At 52.2% G+C, this 26,609-nt stretch overlaps 1 protein-coding gene across 1 annotated transcript in view; it reads left to right on the top strand.

The window, feature by feature from the left end:
* ITGA11 (integrin subunit alpha 11) overlaps positions 1-26,609 on the top strand; it is a 114,704-nt gene that overhangs the window by 26,227 nt on the left and 61,868 nt on the right. Inside the window, exon 2 of the mRNA XM_072738921.1 lies at positions 4,869-4,980. Within this exon, the coding sequence (XP_072595022.1) occupies positions 4,869-4,980 (112 nt within the window). The remainder of the gene's footprint in view (positions 1-4,868; positions 4,981-26,609) is intronic.

Here is a 26,609-nt window from a genome sequence, read left to right as displayed (position 1 = left end):
CTGTGGTCACTGCCTTGCACTTACTCTCCACATGCCTCTCCCCAGCTGCTGGGCTCCCTACTCTCTTGTCATCTGGCTCACCCCTCAGCGGTGTTCGGGGCTAGCCCCTGGGCTGGGTGTTGGCTCCAGCAGTGAGTGAACAGACCCCGTCTAACCTTCACGGGGCTGCCATCCCCATGGGAAGAAGGGAGCGATCCAATGATGGAAATGACTGTGTCTAATTACTGTGATAAGTCACCAGTCACCTATTAGGGAGTACAAGAGGTGATGAGATCCTCAGGCCAGGCCTGGGGTAATCGGGGGTCAGGGAGGCTTTTGGGGGTGCAAGGGAGGTGTGGCATTTGTGCTGAGATTTGCTGGAGATATGAAGGTCATCTGAGAGGCTCATGTAGGGGAAGCGGCATGTGTAAAGGCCCCAGGGCAGGAGGAAGCAAGGGGATCTGGGGAGCAGAAAGGGGCCCCCGGTGACTGCCCTGCAGGAAGCCAGAGGAAAACTCACACAAGATGAGTCTGCAGAGGCTCCCAGGGCCTTGGGACTGCGTGAGGATTTGGGACAGGGCTGGGTGGGGGTGGGTGGGGGGAGCAGTGAAAAAGGATTGACACAGTGTAGACTCTCGGCAGTGACACTTAGGCTCCAGTGAGTGCTCCTCGTGGAGCTGTTGGTTGACAGTAGCTGTGACCGCGTCCTGGCCAGCGTGCCCCGGTGTTTGGGACTGGGACCGCCCCGCCTGGTAGCAAGGCAGTGGCCTTACCCTAGCCTGAAGGGGTGCTCAAGCTCAGTGCTGTGGCTTCCATCCCTTCTTGGGATTGACTGGCTGGTGCTTTTTCAAAAGACAGATAGGCTTCTGAAAAAGGGAGCAAGAGCTGATGTAGCTTTGGCCACAGGCCACAGGAGAGCAGCCCAAGTGTCGTGGATTCCCCGCTCCGTCCTCAATATCCAGGGCGGAGAAGCGGTGAGCTGCCCAGCCGGGCTCCGGGTGTCTCTGCAATCGGCCTGCTGATTCCCAACAAAAACAACTTTGTTTTGTTTTATTGGTACTTGGGGTTCATAAATCTCTGAGAATAGTGTGAAAGCCATCTCCCATCTGAGGAACAGGCCAGAGATCTTGTTGGGAGCTGAGGTCAGAGCATCGGGCTGGACATGACTTTTAGGAAATCCGTTCTCAGACTCCATTTGGTCAGAAGCAAATGCCAGAGCCAGGGAAGAAACCAGCACTTTGTAACTGGTTGTTACTGTTTGTAAGCTGGCATTGATGCCCCAGTGCTGAGGGCTTTTGTCCTCTAACCTGCGACCAGTTTCACTCATCCTGTCCCCAGGAGTTTGAGGATAGGGGTGTGGGGGAGACTGGACTGCTCCTAGACAGACCCTTAGGTGACGCCCGCCTTCTCTCCATGTGCTTCTCCCGGTAGACCCCAAAAGCAGAGGACGTGGCACCTGAGGGCAGAGGTCAGAGAAGACACCGCCTTCTCTGAAAAGAATAGTCCCTCCTCCCTAGTGGGTCCTTCTTATGGTCCCCCAGGAGTAACACATCACCCCAGTGCCCTGAGCTATTTGATCTTGAACTTGCTCTCATCTCTCCCAGCTGAGTGATTTAGGGCAAATTATTTAACCTCCCAGAGGTACAGTACCCGTCTCACAGGGTTGGTGTGAGATTTAACTAATTAATGTGAAATTGATGGTTAGACACCCAGAATGTGCCTGGAACATCTCAGCACTCCGTAAATAGCCTTTTTTTCCCTCCTTTTCCTCATAGAGGAAAGAAGACATGTGACCCCCGGGTGGCTCCTGGTCCCCAACCACCCAATCAGCTGATCCCTACAACCATGCACCAAGGGCTAGATCTCTAACCAGGCTCGAAGGATGAGTGGTGAGGGTACAGCAGTGTCTCGTGCCACTTAGAGAACATGAGAATATTATCAGGGCACCTGGGTGGCTCAGTCGAACGTTTGCCATCAGCTCAGGTCATGGTCTCAGGGCCCCGGGATTGAGCCTGCATGTTTCGCCCCCCCCCCCCCCCCGCCAAGTAGGGAGTCTGCTTCTCCCTCTCTCTCTGCCCTCCATGCTTGCTTGCTCTCTATCTCTCAAATCAATGAATAAAATCTTTATTTTTTAAAAAAAGAATAATTTCGACTATCAGCCACATAACAAGAAACAGAAAAGTATCTAATATGTTTGTGATAAGTACCATCAGGAAAAATGAAGAAGGGGGATAGCGAGTGATGAGGTGGCCTAGTGGTGGACAAGATGACACTGGAACAGTGAGGCCAGGGACTTCAGGGGTGAGCCATGCGGACAACCAGGAGAGGAGCCTTCCAGGCAGAGGGAGGAACCGGGGCAAAGACGCTGAGCAGAAGGTGATCTGACATGTTACAGGAGGGACAAGGCAAAGCATGGCTGAAGCAGAAGGATGGAGGGGGCGGACAGGAGATTAGGGGCAGAGGGAAGAGCATTGGGAAGGGGTTGGGGGTAGTCACGCAGGGCCTGCTGGGAAGGAGTCTGGCCCTGATTGAGTGGGGTGGAGACCTGGTGGAGGGCACGGGGCTGAGGGGTGACAGGATCTCACAGGTCTTGGAAGGACCTCTCTGGCCGTGTTCACACAAGACGCACTGGTAGTGGGAAAGCCCCAAAGACACCATTGATGGCCTTCTTTCCCCCCTGTCCTCACCCTTCTGCAGGCCTGGAAGTGGTGGGTGGGTCCCAACAGCCCCAAGGTGCTTTCCTGTTATTCAGGGCCACCCCCCCCCACCCCCGCTGAGGTCAGATACAGAAAGAGGAGGACACAGGACCACCATAGGGTGTCTCCAGGGGTGCCAGGGAGCCAGATAAGGTGTTGCACACCATCGGGGAATGTGTGTGGCCTGTGCATGTAAATGTGTGTGTGTGCACCCGTGTGTGCAAGCATGTCTGTGTGTGCACACATGCACATGTGCGTGCGTGGGTGTGAGCATGTATGCGAGCATGTGTGTTCATTCCTGGCATGGGTTTGGAGTTCCTCATGTGCAACTCCACTTTTTCTACTTCTCTCTACCCGCCCCCCACCCGGCTCTGCACAGGGGACACTAGCATCCCTCCTTCCTCCATGGCATGCCCTTACTGGCAGAGAACCGGTGCTCCTTCATCCCCTGATGCTCACAGACTGGGGTCCTCCTCCCCAAGCCTGCCTGCTGCCAGCCAGGCCAATAAGTCTGTTCATGGGCCTTGTAACAAGCACTAAAGAATTAGGTACTCCTTTTCCCCCACCCCCACTCTGGGCCATGACACCAAATTCATGTGGCAGATTAGGAATCGTGAAGACAGGATTGGCGGCTACAAAGCAACTTGCCACTGTCCTCATCCACAGCAGGCACTGCGCATTGATCACAGTAGTCTTGCCCCCTGAGCACACACTTGACCTCAGAATTTTTCTTAACTCAGAGCTCCAGGCAGCATGAATAATCAATTGACATGGATAAGTGCGATAACATGCATCCCATATCCCTACTCTAAGGGGTTCCACTGTTCTCTCTGGAACTCTGATTCAATGACTCTAATGATGAAACGGTATCCATTTGCAGAGAAAAATAAGAAAGTATGGAAGAAACCACTTGGTTCCATACAGCCCAGAGTTCAGTGTCCATGGGAAGGAGAGTGGGGCGCTCAAGAGTACGAGCATCACGAAGTTGCCATGGAGGTCATATGGTGACATGTATGTAGATGTTCTTTGAAATGTATAAAGTGCCCTACACAGGAGAGGGGTATTAATGACATTTGTCTATCCTGTTCTATTCTATTCTACTGATTTTATTTCACTAATCTGAAAGTTTGGTCTGATGGTAGGATCCCACCCCTGAAATCCCAGGCGTCTCAGGTTTGGTGTTCCTGTTAGTGATGACGTGTAAGGAGGCCAGATATGCCCTGAAACTTCCTCATGGAGGGAAGGAGTCAAAGAGCAGGCATCTGAGATCCTAGGTCTTGATGCTACCACTGATCTGCTGTGCATCCTTGGATAAGCCTCTTAATCTCTCTGGGGCTGAAACCCCCTCTGCCAAATGTGGATGACGCTTACTCATTCTCCCAAGGTCCTGTGAAGGAAAAGGATGGCAGATGTGAGGAGATCCAGAAACCCAGGCTGCCACGCAGATATGAGTGGTTGTTTCTTGTGATTTGGCACAAGAATGCCAAAGGTTCAACACCAAGGCTCTCCAGCAGGTGGAATCGGCTAATTAACACATGACCTTACCAAACAGGGAAGACCTTAGAGGCCAGGGTGAAAGAGTTATGGGACTGTTTCTCTGCTTTGCATCAGCCGCCCCAGCCAAGCAGTGAACCCCACTGAAAGTGGGCAGAGGTTCGCAAATTGGTTCAGAAGGTGGTAGTGAACCTGCAGAATTGGAGCTGTGGCCACTAGGACTCCAGGCTTGGGGGCAGGTGGGAAGTCATTTCCTCGACTCTTTAACAAGCAGAGATGAGACGAAAGAGGAGAGGGAGGGGCAGGAGGGAGAGGAGGAGAAGAAAGGAGGGAAAAGAGAGAACAAAATGGAAGAGGACAGAGGAACTAGAAGAAGCAAGATTAGAGGTAGGAGTGGTGGAGGAGGAAAGAAGTCTCCACCTCTACCATGAGATGGAGAATTCTCAGAGGGAGGGACCTCGTCCTCCCAGTCAGACCTGGTCTGTCTAAGAGCAGGTTTTATGCCTCCCCTGTCAGATTGTGGCTCTCACAGGGCAGGAGCGGGGCCTTCTCCCAACAGATGATGGGCTCCATTTCTATGGGGGCTCCCCAAGGACAGGAAACATACTCTTCCCACAGCCAAGACCTGCCAGTGGGGCCCACAAAGCCACTGGGGCCCAAACCTCCACCTGCCTCACTATCCTCTTCTCCCCACCCCAGGGTTCACGGATACCTTCAACATGGACACCAGGAAGCCTCAAATCATCTCTGGCTCTAGAGCTGCCTTCTTTGGCTACACGGTACAGCAGCATGACATCGGCGGCAAGAAGTGGTGAGTGAGAGCTGCCCCCCCACCAAGCCCTGGGCCTCCCCATGCCTGGCCCCTCCACCAGCTGCCCAGAGTGGCCCTCCCACATAGACACCCCAACATCCAGGGACTTGAGTCCCTGTCCCAGCTGTATAGGGTCTGCCCCGGACTATGAAACCTCAAGCATTCCATATCAGGCCCTCAATCTTCTCATTTGAAAAATGGAAAAAAAAAACAGCCAAGTAGCAGGCTATGTGACAGCATAGGGAGCAGGCACCCTAGAACCAGTAGTTAGAACCATCTTTCTCTCATTTGCTTATTTTTTACTCTATTTTATTTTATATATTAATCATAGTTATTTTGAAGTCCTTGGCTAACTCCAATATCTGGATCATTTCTGGGTCTGCTTCTAGTGACTATTTCATCTTATGATTATGAGTTACTGTTTCCTGATTCTTTACCTGTTCAGTGATTTTTTTTGTTATACCCTATGTTGAACATTGGGAATGGTACACATTAGAGGCTATAGTTATGTTACCTTCCTTTAAAGAACAGCCAGGGCAGCCAGGGTAGCTCAGCGGTTTAGCGCCGCCTTCAGCCCAGGGTGTGATCCTGGAGGCCTGGGATCAAGTCCCACATCGGGCTCCCTGCATGGAGCCTGCCTCTCCCTCTGCCTGTGTCTCTGCCTCTCTTCTCTCTCTCTCTCTCAAGAATAAATAAATAAAATCTAATCTAAAAAATTTTTAAAAAATAACTATACATTTTGTTCTGATAGGCAGTTAAAATACTGACAAAATCACCTAGATCTTACCATGGCTTGGCTTGGGCCTTGGTTACAGCAGATATCATCTTGTTTTGTTTTTACTCCTAGGCTGTGGTCTTTATTCCTGGGCATGGATTTTCTGAGATCTCAGCTGAAAGCCCACAGTATTCATTAAAGTCTCTCTATTCAGACTGAGCATGTACTCCAGTATCTCCCAAGCACGGGATAGCCTCTAAAATCTCTTCCCCCCAGTGGCTCTCCTCTAGTAGATTTTCTAGAATCTCCCATTATGCATACACAGATTAGGATAGGAGTCAGCCAAGGATCCTCAGGAAAAATTTTAGCAGAGTTTTGGGGGCTCTTTCCCTGTGACTTTCTCCTTTCTACCTGCCCCCACCAGATCCTAGTTTCAGCCCCAATTCCAATCATTGTTTCCTCCACCCAGCAAGACTGCTGCTCTCTGGATTCTATTCCCCTGTGCCAAAATAAGGAAAATGCCTTCATACAGAGAGCTAGGCTGAATGTGGGTTTAGCCGCTGTGCTTTCCTTTTCTCAAGTACCAAGCCCTTTGTTGATTGCCGTCCAGTGTCTGAAAAGAGTTGTTCCAAGTGTTTTATGCAGCTTTTGTAGTTGGTTTATGGCTAGAATTGAAAGTCCTCTTTTATCTCTTTTGCCAACTGAGATTTTACTTCACATCCCTTCCCATGACTACATGAGTTGCCCCATAGAATTCCGTATTTTGTTTTTCTTTTTTTTTAATTTTTTTATTTATTTATGATAGTCAGAGAGAGAGAGAGAGAGAGAGAGAGGCAGAGACACAGGCAGAGGGAGAAGCAAGCTCCATGCACCGGGAGCCCGACGTGGGATTTGATCCCGGGTCTCCAGGATTGCGCCCTGGGCCAAAGGGAGGCGCTAAACCGCTGCACCACCCAGGGATCCCCCGTATTTTGTTTTTCATACTGTTTATCAAACTGGATAGCCATTGCCTGTTTCATTGTCTTTTTTCTTAAAATAAGGGATACATTCCCTGGTAATTAGTAGATGGTTGAAAGAACATGCATGGAAAGGCTAAATGAAGGATTTAAACCTCTCTCAATCAGCCCAAATGTAAGATGCACAATATCCATATTTTGTACTTGGTACGAAGGGTTAAGGATGAAATAGAACTGGCTTTGACAACATTGCATTTGTTTTAACTAATATTTGTTTATTAAGCTTCTGTTTATTACTAGACTCTGCAAAATATTAGTATGAGTAAAATATGGTTTCACTCTCAAATAACTCACAAACCATTTGAGGAGGCCACACTAACATCCTTGAACTAATTGAAAAATAATACAAGACGAAATACAAGCTGGTGTTAATTATGTTCGTCTCTGTGAGGCCACTTTCTCCATGAAGGTTTCCAGATCTTTCTCCTCACCTAAAATGGCCTGAACCTTCCCAAGCCCTCTCTCTCGGGTGACAATCATTTCCTACCTTGTGTTGGGGTCACTTGGGCCTGTGCCGTACCTCCCCTACTGGACACCATCTGTATCTCCCTGTGTCTGAGAGCCGCCGACATAGTGTCTTGCTCATAGAAGGAACTCAGCCAGAATTTGAAAGGAGAAATCCCTGTGCTTGGGGTCTCTGGGAGGGCTTCATAGAAGAGGGGCATTTGAGTGGGGTCTTAAAGGATGAGCCTACATGAGCAGAAAGGGAGGAGAGAATCTCATGGTTGCTAATCTCACGGGAGGGGAATGGTACTGCACTGCAGCCACTTGGCCTTGGCTTGTTTTCTGCCACAGTCAGGCTGGGAAAAACAGAGAGGCCTTGGAGTCCGAGGGAGCTGAACCTCATGCAGAAGGAGCAAGGGCACACGGGACCTTTCAGGAACCTGTCCTCATTGCAGGGACACCCTTGCTCATCCTACTTGCTTGCTTCCCTCTCTGCTTCTCCCCAAGTCCCCATTTTTCCTGTCCTGTAGGCAGCATCCCAAGAGTAGTATTCAGACATAAGTCCCTGTGGATGTTGATCATAGGAAAAGTGGTTGATGCCAGTGTCATTTGAGGGACGCTGGCTGGAAATTATGCAGGGGACGGCTCCACTGGTGCATGTTGATTCAACTCCATGCCAGGAGGCACCTCAAAGGGAAGACAAGTGCAAGTGGGGGTTTGCAGTCCAAAGACTGCCGCTTGGAGGGAGACCTTGGGAAAAGCTCTCTCTCTCCCTCCTTGCACCTCTATTTGCTCACGTATAAAATGGGTATGAACTTACCTATTTCGGGGTGCCAGGCAAGATCAAAGGATACCCCAAAAGCAAATGTGTAAAGCAGGAAATGAGAGATTGAGGTGCTTGCAGCCAGCAAGCAGCTGGTTGCAACTTGGTTGAGAGTCTCCCTCTGACCCAGGCTCTTCCTGCCTTTCCAGCATGGACCCCGTCTCAGCCCTTTTGGCAGAACTGGCACACCTAGGTCTGTATCTCCTGGACCTGCAGTGAGGCCAGGGAGTCTGTTCCAAGGAGCTCCCCAGGAGATTCAAGCAGGGGGTGGGGTGCTCCTGAGGATCACAGGCTCTGCTGACAGCAGGGACATGCCAGTGGGGAGCAACATCACTCCCCAACCCCCACCCAAAGACCCCAGGCCCCAGCCCTGCCACAGAGAAGGACCCACACCTGTCTTCCACCACAGGCACTGATGAGGTCTGGCCCCCACTGACCAGGCCAGGGGGCCTCCTTGACCATCAAGGCCACCAGAGCTTGGTGTAAACAGCAGGAAGAGGAGGGGAAGGACCTGGTGGAGATGCCACTTTATTTTGTTAACCCTACACCTCTGGCCCATTTCGCCCCCAGCTCCAAACTCAAACTGGGCAACCAAAGCACCAGTGGACACCAGTGCTTCAGACATTCCGAACAGTTTTCCACATGCCTCGGTTTTAGTGACAACACCACTACTCACAGACACACAAAAAGAAGAGAAAACAAACTCCTCTGGTTCTGTGCATCCTCGGCCCCTGCTTTGAAAGCCCTTGTGTGTTTGCAGAGAAATTTAATCCATATGACTCTAATGCATGTACATTGAAATCATTAAATCAGTCGGTTTTTAAGGCCATTTGATGTCCAGAAGCTCCAGTGTAGGGTTTGTGGAGGGCCTCGCCAAGCCTTTGGTCCTCTGGAGCAGGAAGCTTCCTGGTGCTGAGAAAAAACAGAGCTGGGCCCCACAAGTTTCCAGTTTGTCATTGAAGTTCTCACCCCTGGAGAGAGAAGCCTCAGCTCTCAGCAAGGCAGAGCATCTGGCTCTCTCCCCTCCGGGGCATTGGGAAGCCGGAGCTGGACAGCCCCAGTGGGCCCCACGAAGGGACTGCTTTGGAACTCACTTGGCTTTAAGAACAAGAGGGCAGGGTGAGTTCCCTGGGGTGCAGCTTCAAGGACATGAGCATCTTGTAATAGAAGGAGGCTTGTCCCCATTTTACAGGTGGGACAACTGAGAAAGGGCATAATTAGTAAGAGTCCAGGCTAGCTCTGGAGCCCGGATCTCATTAGGTCCAGAGGGGCCCAGAGCAGAAGCAGCCCCAGCCCAGAGGCCAGCTAGAGATATGGGCTTCCTTGGGGGTGCCCCTCCCCACCAGCCACACTGCTGGCCCCATGAGAACCGAGGCAATGGTGTCCCCAGGACCCAACACCAGCAGATTCACATAAACATGCTGAGCCCAGCCAGGAAGGGAGGGCGGATGCTTACAAGGCTCCAGTCCCATGATAAATAGCAAGAGAGGGGCACACAGAAAGGATCACAAGAATTCACGTGAGGGAGAAAGTTCTAATTTAAGAGGCAGAGGGGCTTGGAAGAGGCTGTGGAGGAAGGCGCTTCCGGATGGGTAGGATTGCCACAGACAGAATGGACTTGGGTGAGAAGCATGTAACAGATGGAGGGAACAGCATGGGTTCAGAGGTGGAAAAGAAGAGGGAATGTTTAGGGAAAGGATCCCATCCCACGTGGCTAGAGGAGAAGGTGCAGAAAGCAGAGCAGGGAGGCCAAAGGCTGGGAGGGCGAGGAGTACCCCGGAGCAAGGGGACTGTGTCTGAAGGCAATGGGGAGCCAATGGAGGTTTTAGGGCCGGAGAGTGGTTCATCAGAGATGCAACTTTTAGGGTGCTCAATCTGGCTACTGTGTGGAGGAGGGAACTGAAGGAGGAGAGCCTGGAGGTGAGGAGGCTGGTGGGAAGGCTGTGGAAGTCTAGATAAGTGGAGGTCTTGAGGAAGGGGCCTCCTTCGTGAGTGTCAGTAGTTCATTCATTCATCGTTGAGAACCTGCTGTTAGGTGTTGAGAATTCAATGGTGAACAAACTTGCAAAATCCCAACCCCAACGGAGCGCTTCTCCTAGTGGGATAAGAGGCGTGGCTAGTTTGCCCATCATCTGTGAGATGGTGATCCGGGCAATGGAGAAGCATTGGGCAGGCTAAGGGGGCTTACAGGTGGGGTTGGGGGGACGTGGGTGCTGTCACCTTCTGCAGGCCGCCAAGAAGGGCCTCAGTGTTAGGGTGGCAGCAATCGGAGACTGGAAGGAAAGAGAATCTGAGACAATGATGGATACCTGAGAAAAGAGTATTCCAGGTGGAGGGAATGGCAAGTGCAAAGGCCCTGAGGTAGGAAGGGGCTTGGAATGTTCAAGGAACAATGCATGTGGCTGGAGTCGAGTGAGCTAGAGCAAGAACGGAAGGAGGCAGGTGAAACATGAGGACGAGTGAGGGCAGATCTTGCTGACTGGGAGGACCACGGAAAGGCAGGAAAGCAAAATCCAGCAACAGGAGACTGACTTCGGGGGAATAGGAACTAAGCTTTGGTCCCATTGGTTTGAAGTGTCCAAGCGTCATCAGGTGCAGGTGGCCAGCCGGCAGCAGGGGCCAGAGACCTTCAGCTTGGTGGGGAGATGAGGCCAAGACACAGATGTGCCCTGGGAGAACTACATTCACAGAGGAGCATTTAGAGAGAAGGAGGGGGCTGGGAAAGGACCCAAGGATGCCTGTGGGTGTGAGTGGGGAGGAAGGAGAGAGAACCACCAGAGGTGGGGGGCAGGAGGGGGTGCGCAGTGTCCCAGAGGGCAGAGGAGAGGAGGATTGGGAGACAGAGGGGGGTGGGGGGCAGCACCCTGAAGGCTTATCCCTGAGTGCCCCCAACCCCGAGAAGCAGCTGGGGGGGACTAGCTGGGGGCCCAGCTGGGGAGCTTGCAGCGCTGGGCAAACCCCACAGGACTGGAGCCCTTGTGACCGAGAGAAACACTCATGACGTGCCCTTATGCACACAAAGTGAGTCCCGAGCTCTCACGGGCACTCACCGTAACTTCTGCATTTGCTGCTCCAGAGCAAGCGGCTCTCAAACCTCAGCGGGCACCGGAGTCCCCTGGAAGGCTTGTTCCATGGGGTTGCGGGGCCCCGCGTCCAGAGCTTCAGAGTCAGTAGGCCTGGGGTGGGATCTGAGAATTCACTTATCTAGCAGGTTCTCAGGTGCAGCTGTGCTGTTGGTCTGGGGCCAGACTCTGAGAACCACAAACCCAGAGATTCCTATTCCCGGTATCTGAGGCTGATGACAACAGGCAGACATAAAATCACCTGAACACACCCGTGTTGGGGGTGCTGCTGGGGACTTTGGGAGCCCAAAGCCAGCTGGGGATGGGGCTGCAGGTGGGCTCGAGAAGCCCTGCTCACACCTCACTGTCATCCCCCATCATCCTCTTCTTTCTCTCAGCCCACCCTCTGCTGCCTTTTTTTTTTTTTAAGATTTTATTTATTTATTCATGAGAGACCCAGAGACAGAGAGAGCCAGAGCCAGAGGCAGAGGGAAAAGCAGGCTCCCTCCAGGGAGCCCGATGTGGGATTCGATCACAGGACCCCGGGAACCACGCCCTGAGCCAAAGGCAGACGCTCAACCACTGAGCCACCCAGACACCCCCTCTGCCTTCTCTTACCTTTCACTTTTCTTTTTTTCTTCTCTTTGCCCCATTTCCTCTTCCTAGTTTCTAGACTTCCCACTCTGTTCCTTACTAGGTGATATCTATTTCAACTAAATTCTAATTTAGGTGGGGGGTGCTGATTGGTTTACAGCACCTTTCTGCATGGACCTTCTCAGATAATAAGAGGCCCACTCATGACAGCATTTGGGGTTGACTGGAATAAATCCACAAAAGTTGAGTGTCAAGCCTAAGCCCCCCCGGGGGGGGGCCTCTGTTCCTGCCATCTGTCTTCTTCCAGCCCCTGCATTTCTAGCCTCTCCCTTGCAGCCCCTGTCCTCCGGGTCACTGCAGGTCCCACAGCTGGCCCAGGTGTCCTGCCAGGGCACATGAATGAAGGCACACCGAGGTGGCTTTTCACCCAGGAGATGTCTGAGCTTCAGAGCCACACAGACCTTCGCTCCCTTCCCTGCTCAGTCACTTCCCAAGCTGTGGGAACGCAAGCACCTGCCAGCCACTTCCTGGACCTCAGTTCCTTCATCTGTGAGAGGAGCACCACGATGTGAGCCCAAAAGGGTTTTCATGAGGAAGAAATAGGGGACGGTGTGCGAGGTATTTATTGTGGGCAGATTTTGCTGGCCTTGGTTCCCTGCACTGGCCTCTTCTCCACAAAAGATACAGTGTCCAGGGAGAGGTTTCGAAGTAAAAGACTGTTGTTTGGGCCAAACATCAGGTTTACTCCAAATCCATCCCTCCTCCTTCGTGTGGGGTGCAGGCCGTCAGGCCTGGGGCAGCTTCAGCCTTCACTGCGTAGAAATCACATTGAGGAGGGCACCTGGGTGGTTCAGTGGCTGAGCACCTGCCTTCAGCTCAGGGCGTGATCCCGGGGTCCTGGGATCAAGTCCCTCATGGGGCTCCCTGCAGGGAGCCTGCTTCTCCCTCTGCCTGTGTCTCTGCCTGTCTCTGTGTGTCTCTCATGAATAAATAAATAAAATCTTAAAAAAATAATAAAATAAATTGCACCGAGGAGCGGCCTCTAAGCTCTTCTCCTGGCTCGGGCTTCCAAGACCACAGTGCCCCCTGCTATTTTCTCCTGGAACAAATAAAATCTGGTACCATGACTCATTCTGGTTAAAGGATAAATCACTATAGAAGCAAAGCCCAGGGTAGGATGAAACCACCCAACGCACCAGAGAGAGGAAGAAAGAGAAAGAGAAAAACTGTGCTGGCGGGGAGATGTTGGCTCAGGGCCCCCCGGGGCTCAGCCACCCAGCAGACCCGGGCAGGCAGGCAGTGCCTGCACAAGCCGAGCATGAGCACAGGGGCTGGAGGAGTGGAAACCCAGGCCAATGTCCCCCCAGACAGGAGCAAGGGCCACCTTCAGGCCCTCAAAGGCACAGAGCGGTGCTCAGAGCCACCAGGGAGAGCCTGCATCAGGCATACTGGGGCCAGGCACCGGCAAATGTTTTCTGGGCATCTTGCATCTCCAGATACGGATTCTCTTCTTGCCTTGTTTTCTATTCTTCTCTCCTTTCTTTAATCTCCTTCTCCTTTTTTTAATGCCAGAACCACATAGGGAAGTTCCAGGACTTGAAGAGTATGTCAGCGAGGGCCTAGGTAACCCCAGGCCTCACCCCCCACCACCACCCCCACTTCCCCATGCCCTCCTTTCCCGTCCCCACCACACACACACACACACACACACACACACACACACAACTGGTCAACCTGAGAGGCATTAAGGCCGGTCCTCTAGGTCCCAGAACAACCTTAGTGCTGAGCTCAGAGAGGCAGGGAGCCAACTATTGCATGCTTTGAGGGTAAGTGGAAACATTGAAAGCAAAGTCTCCTGGTTACTAACCTCCATGAAAGAAAATAAATTTAATTCAGGCAGTTCAGGGAAGGCAGAGGGATTTGCCAACTCAGCATCTCCTCCACCCACCAACCGCCTTGCCCTAGGGGCCTAGGGACTCTCCCACCTGGCTCCTCCGCCTGCAGCCCTCCTTCTGGGGACCCCCAACGGCCTTCCTGGGTCCAGTGCAGGACAAGGAAGGAGGGCTCTTCATGTGAAGCGGAGAACAAAGCAATGCTGAAATTCACTCCATCTTGAGAATGGCTTTCTAGAATTTCAGAGGTTTGGATTTTTAAGACTGGTTCTTCTTGGCACCTTAGCACTTTACCTGCAATTCTCATACCTAACACCAGGAGGAGCCAGACAGCCCAGTCAGGGCTCCTCAGGCCCATCATCTAGGCTTCCCTTAGATGTTACCCCTGGGGCTAGACTATAAAATAAAATACGAAAGAACTCCTTATTGCAAACCACAATTGAAATAAACATGTTTTAAGGTTGTATTCAATTATAAAAGCAAGTCAGTGTGCTATACATGCTTTTTCTCACTAACCTCAGCTATGCTGGACCACTGCTTAACCTAAACTTTGCTTTCCCCAGGCTTGGATACGATACCTTCTTCTAGCTTTTCCTGACTATTTCGTGAAGAATCAAGGGCTCTTTGGGATTTCAAACTCTTTCAAATGGCTCGTCTTCTCTTCCACACACCTGCTTCCCTCAGACACACGGCCAATGGCAATGCTTGTCGTTGACTGGAGACCATCTCGACAAGGCTGCTGTTGCTTTCCGTAGAATCTCTAAATCCTTTCCACTTTCCCCCTTGAATCACTTATCCCTGGTTTAGCTGTGATGAGTCACCCTGAGCCAATAATGCAGATAGACATGGAGAGTCGTAAAAAAAAAAAAAAAAAAAAAAGCCAATTAAGAGAAGTAGCAAAGAGCCACCAAAGGTAGGGCTCACCTTTGATTTGTCTTTGCTTGGCACATACCCACAGAAGGAGAAGGGGAGAATGGTTCTAGAAGTCGGGCTGTGACCTATCTAAGTCTCAGGGTAGTCCTAAGCCGGATGTTCTGGTGGTAAAGGACCTGGGGATGGTGGCCCCATATGACAAGAGGCTGAGGTATGAGGGCAGAGCCAGCTGCAGGGGAGTCAAGCAGGCAGCAGGTGGGTGGTGGAGAGGGGTCTGGGCTAATGCTGGGCACCTCACTTTGTAGCAGCACCTCGTCTCCGTACTGTCCCCTCTGTTTCTTTCTGACCACTGAGCCAGGGATTTTGTAGCCCAAGGGGGAGGATGGTTGCAACGATGTAATGACAGACTCTACTCACCAGTGGTTCAAGTGAGTCTACAGGCTCCTTGCTTCTTCATGGCTTCTCCAATAATAATGCTGTAAGAAGAGCCATTACTCACAATCCAGAAGGGAGGGGGGGAAATGAATCTGAGCTTGAATCACACAGAAAGTACTTTGAAGGATTTTGCATAGCCAATAATTCCCTGTTGCAGTTCAGGGCTCCTTGGTGGGACATAGCATTGGCCTCTGTGTGCCCCACTCTCCTGTGCCCAGAGACAGGGAGAATGAGGCCAAGGAGCTGCTGTTTAGCCAGCTGGGTGACTTGGGTTAATGTCCGAGAAGCACCTAGCACAACCCCAGACACATAATAAACTGTCCCAAACATTTATTTATGCATATGTTAGCTTATTTGCTTGTTCATACAAAATGCTTTGAAAGTTGATGTTTGTTAAGTAGTGTTTGTTAAGTTCTTGATTGGGCCTCTCGCCCAGAATTCCTATGTGGCCTGTTTCCCATGATCTCAAAGCCTGGTGATCACCTGATGATATAATCCAGGGGTTCCTCAAGTGGCAGAACAGAATTACCTGCAGAAAGTTTAAAAAAGAATACCTATTCCTTAGCCCAGTCCAAGAGTGACAAAATCAGAACCTCTGGGGTAGGAATCCATGCTTCTAAACATCCCTACACAAGTCGGATGCCCAGCCGAGGTCCTGGAACCACTGATTTAAGGGGGCTGTGAGTTCTCGTGGATTTGTGTGTTAGCTCCTTTCCAGGCTTGCTTTGAGAGTGACCTTCAATGCCTGAACCCAAAGGGGTGGCCTATTGCAGGAATTTAGAGACACTGGAAAGTGGGGAGCAGAGAGGTTAATCTGGAAAGTGGGGAGCAGAGAGGTGGGGGGAATGCAATGATCCCCAAGGATGTAGGCATCTAACCATCTGTCTACACTGTGGACCACTTTAAGTAGAGTTCTCTGCACAAGTGAGGGGAGAGGGATGGGAATTTGGTGTGTCGAGGAGTTGTGGGTGGGGAGGAAGAAGGAGGATGAATGGGGTGAGCCCACCTGAAGATGACCCCCTCTAAGCTCTGTGAAGGCAGAGACTTGTTTGTCTCTCTGGGTCCATGGAAGCCTTTGCCACAGCAGGTGCATTAGAATCACACACATAAGCCTGGCACCATCAGGACTCAGCTGCCTTTCCGCCCAGTGGGCCCTGTCCCTCTTCCCTTGGGTGACACCTATCCACCTTGCAAGGCTCCATCTTGCAGTTGCCTGCTCCGGGAAGGCTTCCCAGATGGCTGAGCAAGTGCCCTTCCTCTGTGGCTCCGCTGCACCTGGGGTGCCTCTCCTAGCATTGCCCTCTACGCCAAAATCATCAGGTGCAGGCCTCTTGGCTCCCTCCAGATTAAGGGTGTGGACTGTGCTCCATTCAGCCTTCCATCCTCAGCACCCAGCTCATAGTAGGTGTTCAGTGACTCTTTCTTTAAACCGAATCTGCCTAAGCTCTCATTTGACAGGTGAGGACACAGGCCCAGAGAGGGCAGGCGGCTCACCCCAGGTCACTTAGCCCTCCTGGGAGTAGAAAGGAATTAACTGTAAACGTGTCAACAGGCCCCAAACTAAAAGACAGCATCTGTTGTTTAGGCTCTTCTCCCTTAATGTCCATTACCCAAGTCCCGCTGCTGGAATGAGCAGCAGACACGGTGGGAACGAGTACCCCGGCTGTGCCTCGGCCTCCACCTGCAGGGTCTCACATTCTCTGCACCTCGCTTTCTTCCTCACCCAGATGGGGATAAGTTCTTGCCCACTTGCCTCCCCTGGCCCTGGTGCAAAGCCATGAGCCGTTGGGTGCGGATGCTGCTCGCATTTTGAATATCACCATGCTGATGGTGAACCCCAGGAAGCAGGCCGGCCCAGGAGACAGAACAGGAGTTTCCACGACCACTGGCCCCGCCAGCAAGTAATCACTGAGGAGCTGTCAGACGGGCACATGCCACGACATTGGAACCATACATTCCACCGTGCAACATCTGCCCGACCTATCGGTGTGTTTAGGTTGCATTTTCAGAGGAGAGTTATTATAAAGCTAGGGGTTGAGAGAAACTCTGGGCATGACTTGGAAAAACAAGCAAGTTCATCGAACATTTTGAAAAGAGAAGGGGGATCCTCATGCTGCGCACTCAGGCTCTTGGAAGAGAAAGCAGACGGCAGCCACCTTCCCGGGAAGCACCAGCCCCGGGGGGGGGGGGGGTTCCAAAGTTGGTGGCCCACCCAGCTGTAGAGGGGGCCCAGAAGAGCTCAGCTCTGCTCCTAGCTACGCCCCAAGAAGCAGAGTGAAGACTTCAGCTTGTCTTCACAGAATGAGCAGCAGCCTCCAGCTGCCCATCTGCACATTCACTCAACAATTATTAAGCCTAGACGGTGTTCATGGTACTTTGACCAGTGCCAAAGGGGGAAATTAAAGGTGGATTTGGGTCTCCTCTCTCTCTCTGCTCTCTAGAAGCAAATTATCTAAAGGGGTGGGGGGAAGACAGGAGGATTAGAAACAAAGCTTCATGGGAAGTGAGAGAGCTTTCAGCTGAGAGATCACAGAAGAGGAGGCACTGAAGAGTGGATGAAAGGGGGCAGGCTCAAGAGTTTGGAATCAGGGAACTGCCCTCGCAGAGGCGGGAAGGAGAATCCCAGGTCTGGTGAAAAATAGGACAAGTGGCCCTGTGAGACCGGCATCTGGGGGTGTGAAGGGGGGGTGGCGCTGAGCTCGACGGCACAGGCTAGCCACTCTGTTCTTTCCGGTCAGTGGGTCAGGTTCTCATTTTCCCTTCCAGCGGGCTGAGATTGTCCTCTGTGGTCACCTTCCCTCACTCTTCCCTCTTCTGCAACTTAGGAAAAAATGCTGTTTGGATGTCAGCTGAGGTGGACACAGAAGTTTCCAGGAACAAAGCGGAAAGCGAAGCTTGTGAAGTCAACAGCTGTGATGATGCTAGGCAAGCAGTCTCTGTGCCCAAGGCGACAGGGGCCGGCTCCAGGGCTCGCCTACACAGGAACAGACGCGGGCTCTGGACCCACCGCTTGCACTGCCCCATGTGGCTACTTGTGCTTGGAGCCTTGCTTATTCATTAGTAGTGATGAAGGGCTGCACGTCCAAGCTCTGGCCATACCCCCAGCAAGCAGCCGCTCCTTGGCTAGCCCTGTTGGAGGTAGGGTCCACCGTCCGAAAGATCCAGGGAAGAGGGCCTGTCCTGAGCTCTTTGGGCAAGAGATTTCAGCAGCCTGGTACCCAGGCTGGGGGGACGTGGGCTCTAGGGATCCTTTCCCTTTGACCCTTAGGGCTCCTTACCCTGTGGGAGGGAGCACAGGTCAGAGGGGGTCAGAGTGGGACCCAGGACAGGGGCCCGGGGACCAGGTCTGACTGCAGCGTTGATATACACTGACATGGAAAATTGTTCGAATATAAAATAATTAATTGGAAAGAGTGCACTACAGAACCATGTATGTAGAATATTCCATTTTTCAAGTTCGCTCCATAAATGCCTGGAAGGCTTTCTGCACCCCTGTTGCTGGCGGTAGTTATCTCCTTTGCACGGTTCTGCGCTATGAACATTAGGCAGCAAGCATGCTTCACTTAAGTGTTAAAGCAGGTGTTTCTTGTGTGTTTTCTTGTGACCAAAAGAAACAAAGCAAATTTTTTAAAGAAACCATTTCCTGGACCGTTGCTGGACTCCTGAGAAAGGTTGCCGTGGTCATGATCCCCAGATGTAGTAAAAATTCCTGGGACACACGTGCTTTTTCACATGTCCAAGGGGCCTCATTTCTGCTTCCTGCCTGAACATCTGGGAGCTTCTAAGAATAGATTCCTAGGCCCTGTCCCCAGCTGGCTGAATTAGAACCTTCTGGAGGTGAGGCCCAGGAACTTGTACTAGTAACTATCCAGGTGATTCTGATGACCAGCAAGGTCTGGGACCCACCACCCTGGAAACCCTAGTAGGCCAGGTGTGTTCAGTCCCATTTGGTAGATGAGAACACTGAGGCCCAGGGCAGTTAACAGCTTCGTCTGGGGTGTTTGGTCCTCCGAGGGAGCTTCTTCCACTCTCCCAGCTGGATTGACAGGTACTGGGAGGGCAGAGAGGGCCTATTAGTCAGTGGTCCCGAATTTGCAGGCTAAGGGATTGTAGCCATCCCACTGAACAAGGTGATTGGCTAATTTATCCCACAATTCTATTTTGGGGAGCTACTTGGTGCCAGGCACTCTTGTGGGCACTGGGGTGTCTAGAGATGCAAACATGGCCAACAAGGTCCTCAGCCCCTTGCAGCTCACATTCTACTGGGAGATAAGGATGATGAGTGGGGGGAAAGAAGGCAGCTTTAAGGGGCACCTGGGTGGTGCAGTTGGTTAGGTGTCTGATTCTTGGTTTTGGCTCAGGTCCTGTCTCATTGTCATAAGACTGAGCCCCAAGTGGCAGGTGGTCAGGAAAGGCCCCTTGGGAGAGGTGACATTGGATGTGAGCCCTAAGTGACAGATGCAGCCATGCCACATTCAGAGCCACCCTGATAAAAGTGGGGACAGGCAGGTGAGCAACAGTGAGCAAATACAGAGCATTCACAGGCACAGTGAAGAGGGTAGATTGTAGTTGAATGGATTTGGGGTTTTGAGCCTGGCTAGGGTTGTAGGTCACCCTATGTATTATGATGTTTCTCAAACTTAAGCATGCATCGACATCCCCTAGAGGGCTTGTTAATGCACAGATGCTGGGGCCCCCTTTTAGTTTCTGATTCCATCAGTCTGGGGGGCAATGGGGCAAGATGTTGCATTTCCACTGATTGCTGCTGGTCTGGGAACCACTTTGAGAACCACTGCTGTAATGGCCTGTTAATCTGCCTGTCTCACCTGGTAGGCTCTCTGGAGACCTCCTGAAGGCAGGATGACATCGTATACATCATCATGCCCCTAGTGCTTGACGCATTAGCAGGAGCTCAATAAATGCTTTTGATTGAATGAATGAATGAGTGAGTGAATGAATGAATGAGGGAACAGCATCAAATACATATAAAACCCTTGGAATATAGCAAGCACCATGTGAATGTATTAGGGTTCTCCAGGGAAACAGAACCAGTAGGATGTGTGTGTGTATGTGTGTCTATACATGAATATGTACAGATATACATACATATAAAGGGATTTATTATAGGGAGTTGATTCACATGATTATGGAGACTGGCAAGTCCCAAGCTGGAGACCCAGAATTGCCGATCGGGTAGTTCCAATGTGAAGTACAGCTGGCTGGAGATGTAGGAGAGCTGATGCTTCAATTTGAGACCAAAAATAAGAAAAAGTCAATGTCCCAGTTCAAAGGCAGCCAATGAGGAAGGATTCTCTGTTACTGGGGCTAGGGCCAGCCCTTTTGTTGTCTTCAGGCCTTCCACTGTTTAAATGCGGCCCACCCCCATTAGGGAGGACAATCTGCTTTACTCAGGCTTTAGATGTAAATGTTCACCCCAAACACCCTATAGGTACACCCAGAATACTGTTTGACCAAATATCTGGACACCCCATGGCCCAGCCTGAATTGGCACAGGAAATTAATCATCAGCACGGCATATGTGTTTGTTCCAAATGCACACAAAGGATTCCCATGTCTGATGAGGGTGGTACAGAGGCAGGGAGAGTTAGGGATGTGCTGGCAAATGGAGGAGTCCTCATTTTCCTGGCCCCCAGGAGTCCAGGCCTTGCCAGGGGTCTGAGCCACAGTGAGCCAAAGCCCCTCCAGCCAGACCAGGAAGACCGGCAGGTGCTGACACCTCACCTCCAGCAGGTCCCAGGTGGGTTCTCCCTCCAGACCCTGCCCCCAGCCAGTGCAGCCCCAGGGCCCCAACCCTCCCACCCCCCGCATGGGGTTTGCTGCCCTCAGCACTTCCCCAGCCCCATCTTGAACACATTAGCTACCATATTCATGCTGGCTGGAGGAGATTACATTTTCCATGGAGAGAGGGAGAGGAAAAACCTCACTAAAGGAATAGTCTCTCCTTTGTTCCCCTGAGCAGTCTGCTCCTCCAGTGGACCCCCCTCCTTGATGCCCCTATCTGATTTCAGGGAAGGAAAACGAAGCCAGGAAAGAAATGGAGCAAAGGGCCTGGGTGGCTTTGAGTGGAGGAGGGGTGCTGGGAGAGAGGAGCAGGTGAGGGAGGGATGGGATAGGTGGGAGAGGAGGGGGCTCCTGGGGGACAGGCCCAGCTGGCTCCAGGGGGAAGCCCCTCTCCATGCTGGGCCTTCTGAAGTGGCCCACTTTTTCACAATGGCAGAAAGAGCACTGGACTTGGAGTCCCAGTGTCTCTCCAAGGGCTTGTCAAATCACCTTCTGAGCTTCAGATATAACTGCCCTTCCAGCCTCAAAGCTGTTCTGGTGATTAAACTCAAGTGCAACTCAATGACACCAAAAGGGATTCATGAAAATGAAAAAAATAATAATAATCAATGATTGTTGGATTTCCTAGGATGTGAGGGCCAGGTCTTGCAGAGAGGGGCAAAGAGGCTTCCCCCCGGGGAGCAGATGAAACCCCACATCCTGCCTTTCCTCAGCAGTCTGCACTGATCTCTGGGCTCAGAACCCCCTCCACCGACAGGTGCATCAGCTGGAAGTGTCCTCTTTCCTTCCCCTGGCCTCGATGGCTTTATGTGCCCATGGCTTCCCCTGACCTCATCTGCTGGGGAGCTAAGCTGTTCACACCTGCCTCCCCAGACCCAGCCAGTAAAAGGCTGAGCTGCGCCTAGAGCCCCAGCCCCTGCCCCCATGCTCTCCATCCTCCATGCTTTAGGGGACCATTGCCCTGGGAATCAGGCTGCCATGCATCAGTCCAGCTCTGCCACTGTCTGCTCTGAGACCTCGGACAGAGCGCTTCCCTGCTCTGGCTTCACCGTTATGTCATGAGGCTGACCCAGGGAGCCTCCCGGTTTCCTCTCAGCCCTGATGGCCTGCGAGGCCAGTTACCAGGTAACCAGAAACACCTGGAGAGCGGGGCTCCCTGTCCAAGTAGCTGCTGTAAGTGCGATACACCTAGAACAAAAGAATTTCTGTTCCTACAAGGCTGGGCCAGGACATGGTTTTATGCATTCAGCTAAACAACCAGAGAAATAATATACACGGTGTCTGTGAGTCCGCCCACCACTCACGACAAAGTAAGTATATGCCCCAGATGGAGCATGAGCTGAGGGATATGAGTCTGCTCCTCTCTCATTGGCCTTGGATGTCAGGCTCCTCTTATAGCATGCTAATATATGGAATTTCTTTCCTTTTTTTTTTTTAATATATGGAATTTCTAACGGCAATTTTAACTATGTGGGTTTTTTGGCCTTACACACTCTAGTTAGATGTCTGTGGTTATAAATACCTGAAAACTCAACCCAAATAGACCTATATGGTTAAAAAAAAAAAAAAAGGAGTTATTGCTTGTATATCTGAAAAGTCCAGCAGCAAATCTAGTAGCCTCAGGTATAGTTTGATCACAGTATCATCAGGACTTCAGCTCCTTCTCCTAATGCTTCTCTCTCAGCCCTCTTCCTCTCCATGCCGCAGCTCACAACTCCCATTGCCACAAGGTGGCTGCCAGCAACCCAGGGCCTGCATCTATATATGGCATCCAGAGAAAAGGAACTACTCTGGTCCCCAGGTCCCAAGCAGAAATCTTGAGATTCACTCTGACTGGGGTGAGCCAGCCTTAGTCACTGAAGCTGGGGGAATAAAATTGGCCTGGCCTGAGATGTGTGCTCAGTCCCTAGAACTGAGAATGGAGCCAGGTTCCCTGGACCCCCAAACAAAAATGAGGACTGTGGGAAGAGAGACATGGGTACCAGGGAAGCCAGCAACACTGACTCTCAATGGAAGCTGGGTCACTCCTTTAAACTTCAGTAACCCCTTTTCCGGGCACTGAACTTGGGGCTCCTCTTAGGTCTGAGACAAAGCTGAAAGCTCCTGAAGCTTCTGATGCTGCTGCTAGGGACTGTCAGCCCGAGGTCAGGCCAGCGGATAGGTGCCTCTCTCCTAAGTGCTCCCAGCCCTCCCAGTGCTCGTGCAGCAAGGCAGATGAGGACATCACAGCCCTCAAGGAATTTTGACACTAAAACACCGACCACAGCAGGTGGCAGGGGAATGCACACTAGTTCATTTGGGAAAGCCTGGGGGTTATCAGGGAGGGCTTCCTGAAGTAGGTCGGCATTTTCCCAGATATTAAAGGGCTGGTGGCCAGGTGGGATGTGCACACCACTGGGCACGTGCGGACCAGTATACTGGAGCACGGAAATAAGACGGTTCAAGTTCTATTTAAGTTTATATTTTATCTGAAAAAAAAAAAAAAAAAACCCCAAGAGTACTGATATTTAATGTACAGACTGACAAATTCCCGCTGGTGTAATTGACATATAAATTTACACCCACTGGGGGTACATGCTACCTTTTTCTCTGATAGGAAGGTGCATTTGAAAAGGTTCAGAGACTGCAGTTGCCTCAAAAGATGGAGCCAAGGATAAGCGGAGGTCAGGATGAGTTCGCACCAGGCCCCGTCGGACAGGGTGTGAGGTCCAGAGCCAGGGCCCCTTGTCTTAGCCCGTGACCTGCTGGGAGCCAAGGCGCCCCACACCCAGTGGGGTCACACCTGCCCTCCTCGGGGGGGGCCCTCCGGTGAGCCTCCTCCCTTGGCAAGGCCTGCTGCTATCCAGGGCGGCCACCAGGCAGGGGTCCCCCAGGGCTGTGGCTGAAGCCATCCGCGCAGCCCTGCTCCCGGAGGAATGCTGGCAGCCCACAGCCAGTGAGTCACAGCACACGGCCCACGGAAAGGGCCCGATGCTCGCCATGACCTTTGGGGTTTGTCTTGTCATCTGCTGTCCACACCCCAGGGATCGGTGTCCTGCCCCCAGAGGCACGGCGGGCCCTCAGGCCGCAGATGGCTCATAAGGCTGAGGCCCAGGGGATGGCCAAGGCTGCCAGGCCCCAGGAGCAATTTGGCTGGTCCTGGTGGTGACACAAACATTTTCCCTGGGCTTGGGCAGTCACCCCCTCACAGTGAGATTGAATCATATCCTCAAAACCTCAAGCCTGACGGGCGCACGTAATGCCAAGACTCGAGAGTGGCAAAGAGGGCTGACCCAGGCCCTCGGTTCACGGCAAAGAAATACTGGAGGCAACACAGACAAAGCTGTTCCCGGGAGAACTAGCACAGAACAACTGTGGGGCCTGGGTCAGCTCCCCTCCTGAGGCCTCAGCTTCTATATCCGTACTACAGGGACAGGACGCCCCGTCCCACCACCTCATGAGATGCCAACGTCCCCCAGGGAAATCAGGTCTGGAGAACGGAGATGGGCTGGAGGGTCCGGCCCTTGTTCTTTGAAAAGGACAATGCCTGGTCTTGAGATGAGTTGGAAGTCATAGTGACCTGGTGGATTTAACTGCCGGATTGCTACATGCCAGACATTACCAGGACACATGACCGTGGTCCTTCTGCATAGCTTACTTAGACACAGCCCCTCTGTTTCTTTCTTTTTTCCTTTTTTAAAGATTTTATTTATTTATTTATGAGACACAGAGAGAGAGGCAGAGACACGGGCAGAGGGAGAAGCAGGCTCCACGCGGGGAGCCCGATGTGGGACTCGATCCCAGGACCCCGGGATCACGCCCTAAGCCGAAGGTAGATGCTCAACCGCTGAGTCACCCAGGTGTCCAGTCCCTCTGTTTCTTTTGACATCTGTGACTTCCCACAGAGATAGTACAGGGCTGGCTAACCCTATTTCACAGCCAAAAAAACCAAGGTCTGGAAAGTTCAGTGACTTGTCAAGGCTACACACCAAACCAGGATGAAGACCAGGCCCCTACAATCTCAGCCAGAAGTCCTCTCCCTGTGTTGGGGGCCCCACCAAGTCGGCCACTTGAGGCCTCAAAGTTCCACTCCATAAAATGGATAGAGTTGTAAGGAGTCCACCTGGTCAGGCTGCCGGGGTGTTTTCTAGAAGACACATGGGGTTAGCTTTTTTTTAACAGATGGCCATGGTTTTTGTGATCTGGAACCTGCTGTGTGCCGCGTTCTCCCAGAGGCAGCCTGTGAAGTGTTCCTCAAAGGCGCTCCTCCCAGCAAGCGCTCCCCATTAGGCAGCGGTGACCTGCTGGGAACATCCCTTTGGAAGACTTGGTCACATATCAGGTTGACCTTGAAAACTAGAGCAGCCAAAAAAGCAAGCCTGGAGCCCAAGCCTCACTGACTGGTAGCTCCCTCTCCTTCCCTCCCTCCCTCTCTCCTGTCTCTCTCCATGTCTCTGTCTCCCCCTCTCTCCCCCTCACTGCAAAGAATGGAGCAGCCTTGACCGCACCATTGCTCATGGAATTAAGTAGCCAAAAATCATGTCGTCTAGACAAACAGATTTTATGGGTCCAATTAATTCCTGCTGGTCAAAAATAGGCATGCTTAATAAGTGGATATATTTAGAATCTATCATTATCTGGTTCCCAGGGGAGAAAGCTCAGCTCTTATTTCATAAACTCTAATTTCAAACAGAGCCCTGTTAACCCCCGCTTAAGACCTCGCACTCTGCCCTGATAGCAGCAAGAGGTGGGCAGGAGCTGGGGGGCCGGGTGGGTAATTTGACCACAGGAAGCCTCTGGAGTCCTGGGTGTCCCCTCTCAACCATCGGAAGTCAGAAGACACGGCCGCTTCTTTGGGCAGCGTTGCCAGGGTGGGGAGCTGCCGGGAGAACAGGGATCCAGAACAATCTTTTTGTCCCAGTGTCTCTCCTGCCCCTATGTCCCAGGATCCACCGCCATCTGTGGCCTGGGCCTCAGAGTCTGGGAGGCCTCTAGGGCTGTGTGAGCTCTGGCACCTTCTGTCCCTGTGAGTCACTCTCAGCACTCAGGCCTGAGTGGAGGAGGTGGCCACTGGCCGAGAGCAGGACTAGAGACCTTTTGGACCCAGCTGCGCCAGAGGCGGGCAGGCGGCGCTGACAGGGTGAGCTGGTGGCACGGAAGGGAGCCCAGCCTGCTTTCAGGGCTGCACCTCACATCAGCACTGGGCTTCCCGCTGCCTCCCCGGGCCACTCTGGGCCACCTCCAATGTTGCTGCTCTCTGGTGAGCTGGAGATGAGGCATGGAGGATGTCTGGGGGATCTCTAATGGGCCATCCAGTCCCCTCTCTGGACTCAGGGGAGGTGGCCCTGCCAGGCCTTGCCCAGGTCAGGAAGGAATGGTCACTTGTCATTCTCTGGATATATGTGTGCGTGTAAGCAAGGTGTATTAATCTCCAGCGGGTACATAACACATCAGCACAAAGTAGAAAGCTTACACGGGCAGAAACTCGGCTCTCACAGTTCTGGAGGCCAGGCATCAAAAATCAAGGTGTGGGCAGGGCCGTGCTCCTCTGCACGATCTAGGAGAGACCCTTTCCCTGCCTCTCGTAACTTCCAGTTGCCCCAGCATTCCTGGGCTTGTGGCTGCATCCCTCCCAGCCCTGCCTCCGTCTGCACACGGCTTTCTCTTCTCTCTGCGTCTCTCCGTTGTGTTTCTCCTACTTAGGGCCACCTGGCTAATCCCCGATGACCTCATTTTGAGATCCCTTATCTAAGACCCTCTTTCCAAATAAGGTCACAAAGGCATAGGCAGGCTCGAGGCGGAGGCCCCAGCTGGGTGCCTGCCCCTGGCCACACTCTTAGCCCGGCTGGCTTTCTCACCCACCTTGAGCAAAGATACGGGGAGCAGCAGTGAATGACCACTCTGCACCATGCCCCAGCTCCTGGTTCCCCAGCTGAAAGACTGTCATATATGGTGAGGCATGAGGCCGTCCACAGGTCATGACACATGGCCAAG

This window comes from Vulpes vulpes, chromosome 15 (genome assembly GCF_048418805.1).
Source record: "Vulpes vulpes isolate BD-2025 chromosome 15, VulVul3, whole genome shotgun sequence".
Taxonomy (NCBI): domain Eukaryota; kingdom Metazoa; phylum Chordata; class Mammalia; order Carnivora; family Canidae; genus Vulpes; species Vulpes vulpes.
Note: the sequence above shows the minus strand (reverse complement) of the source record. Positions and strands in the feature narration are given on the sequence as shown.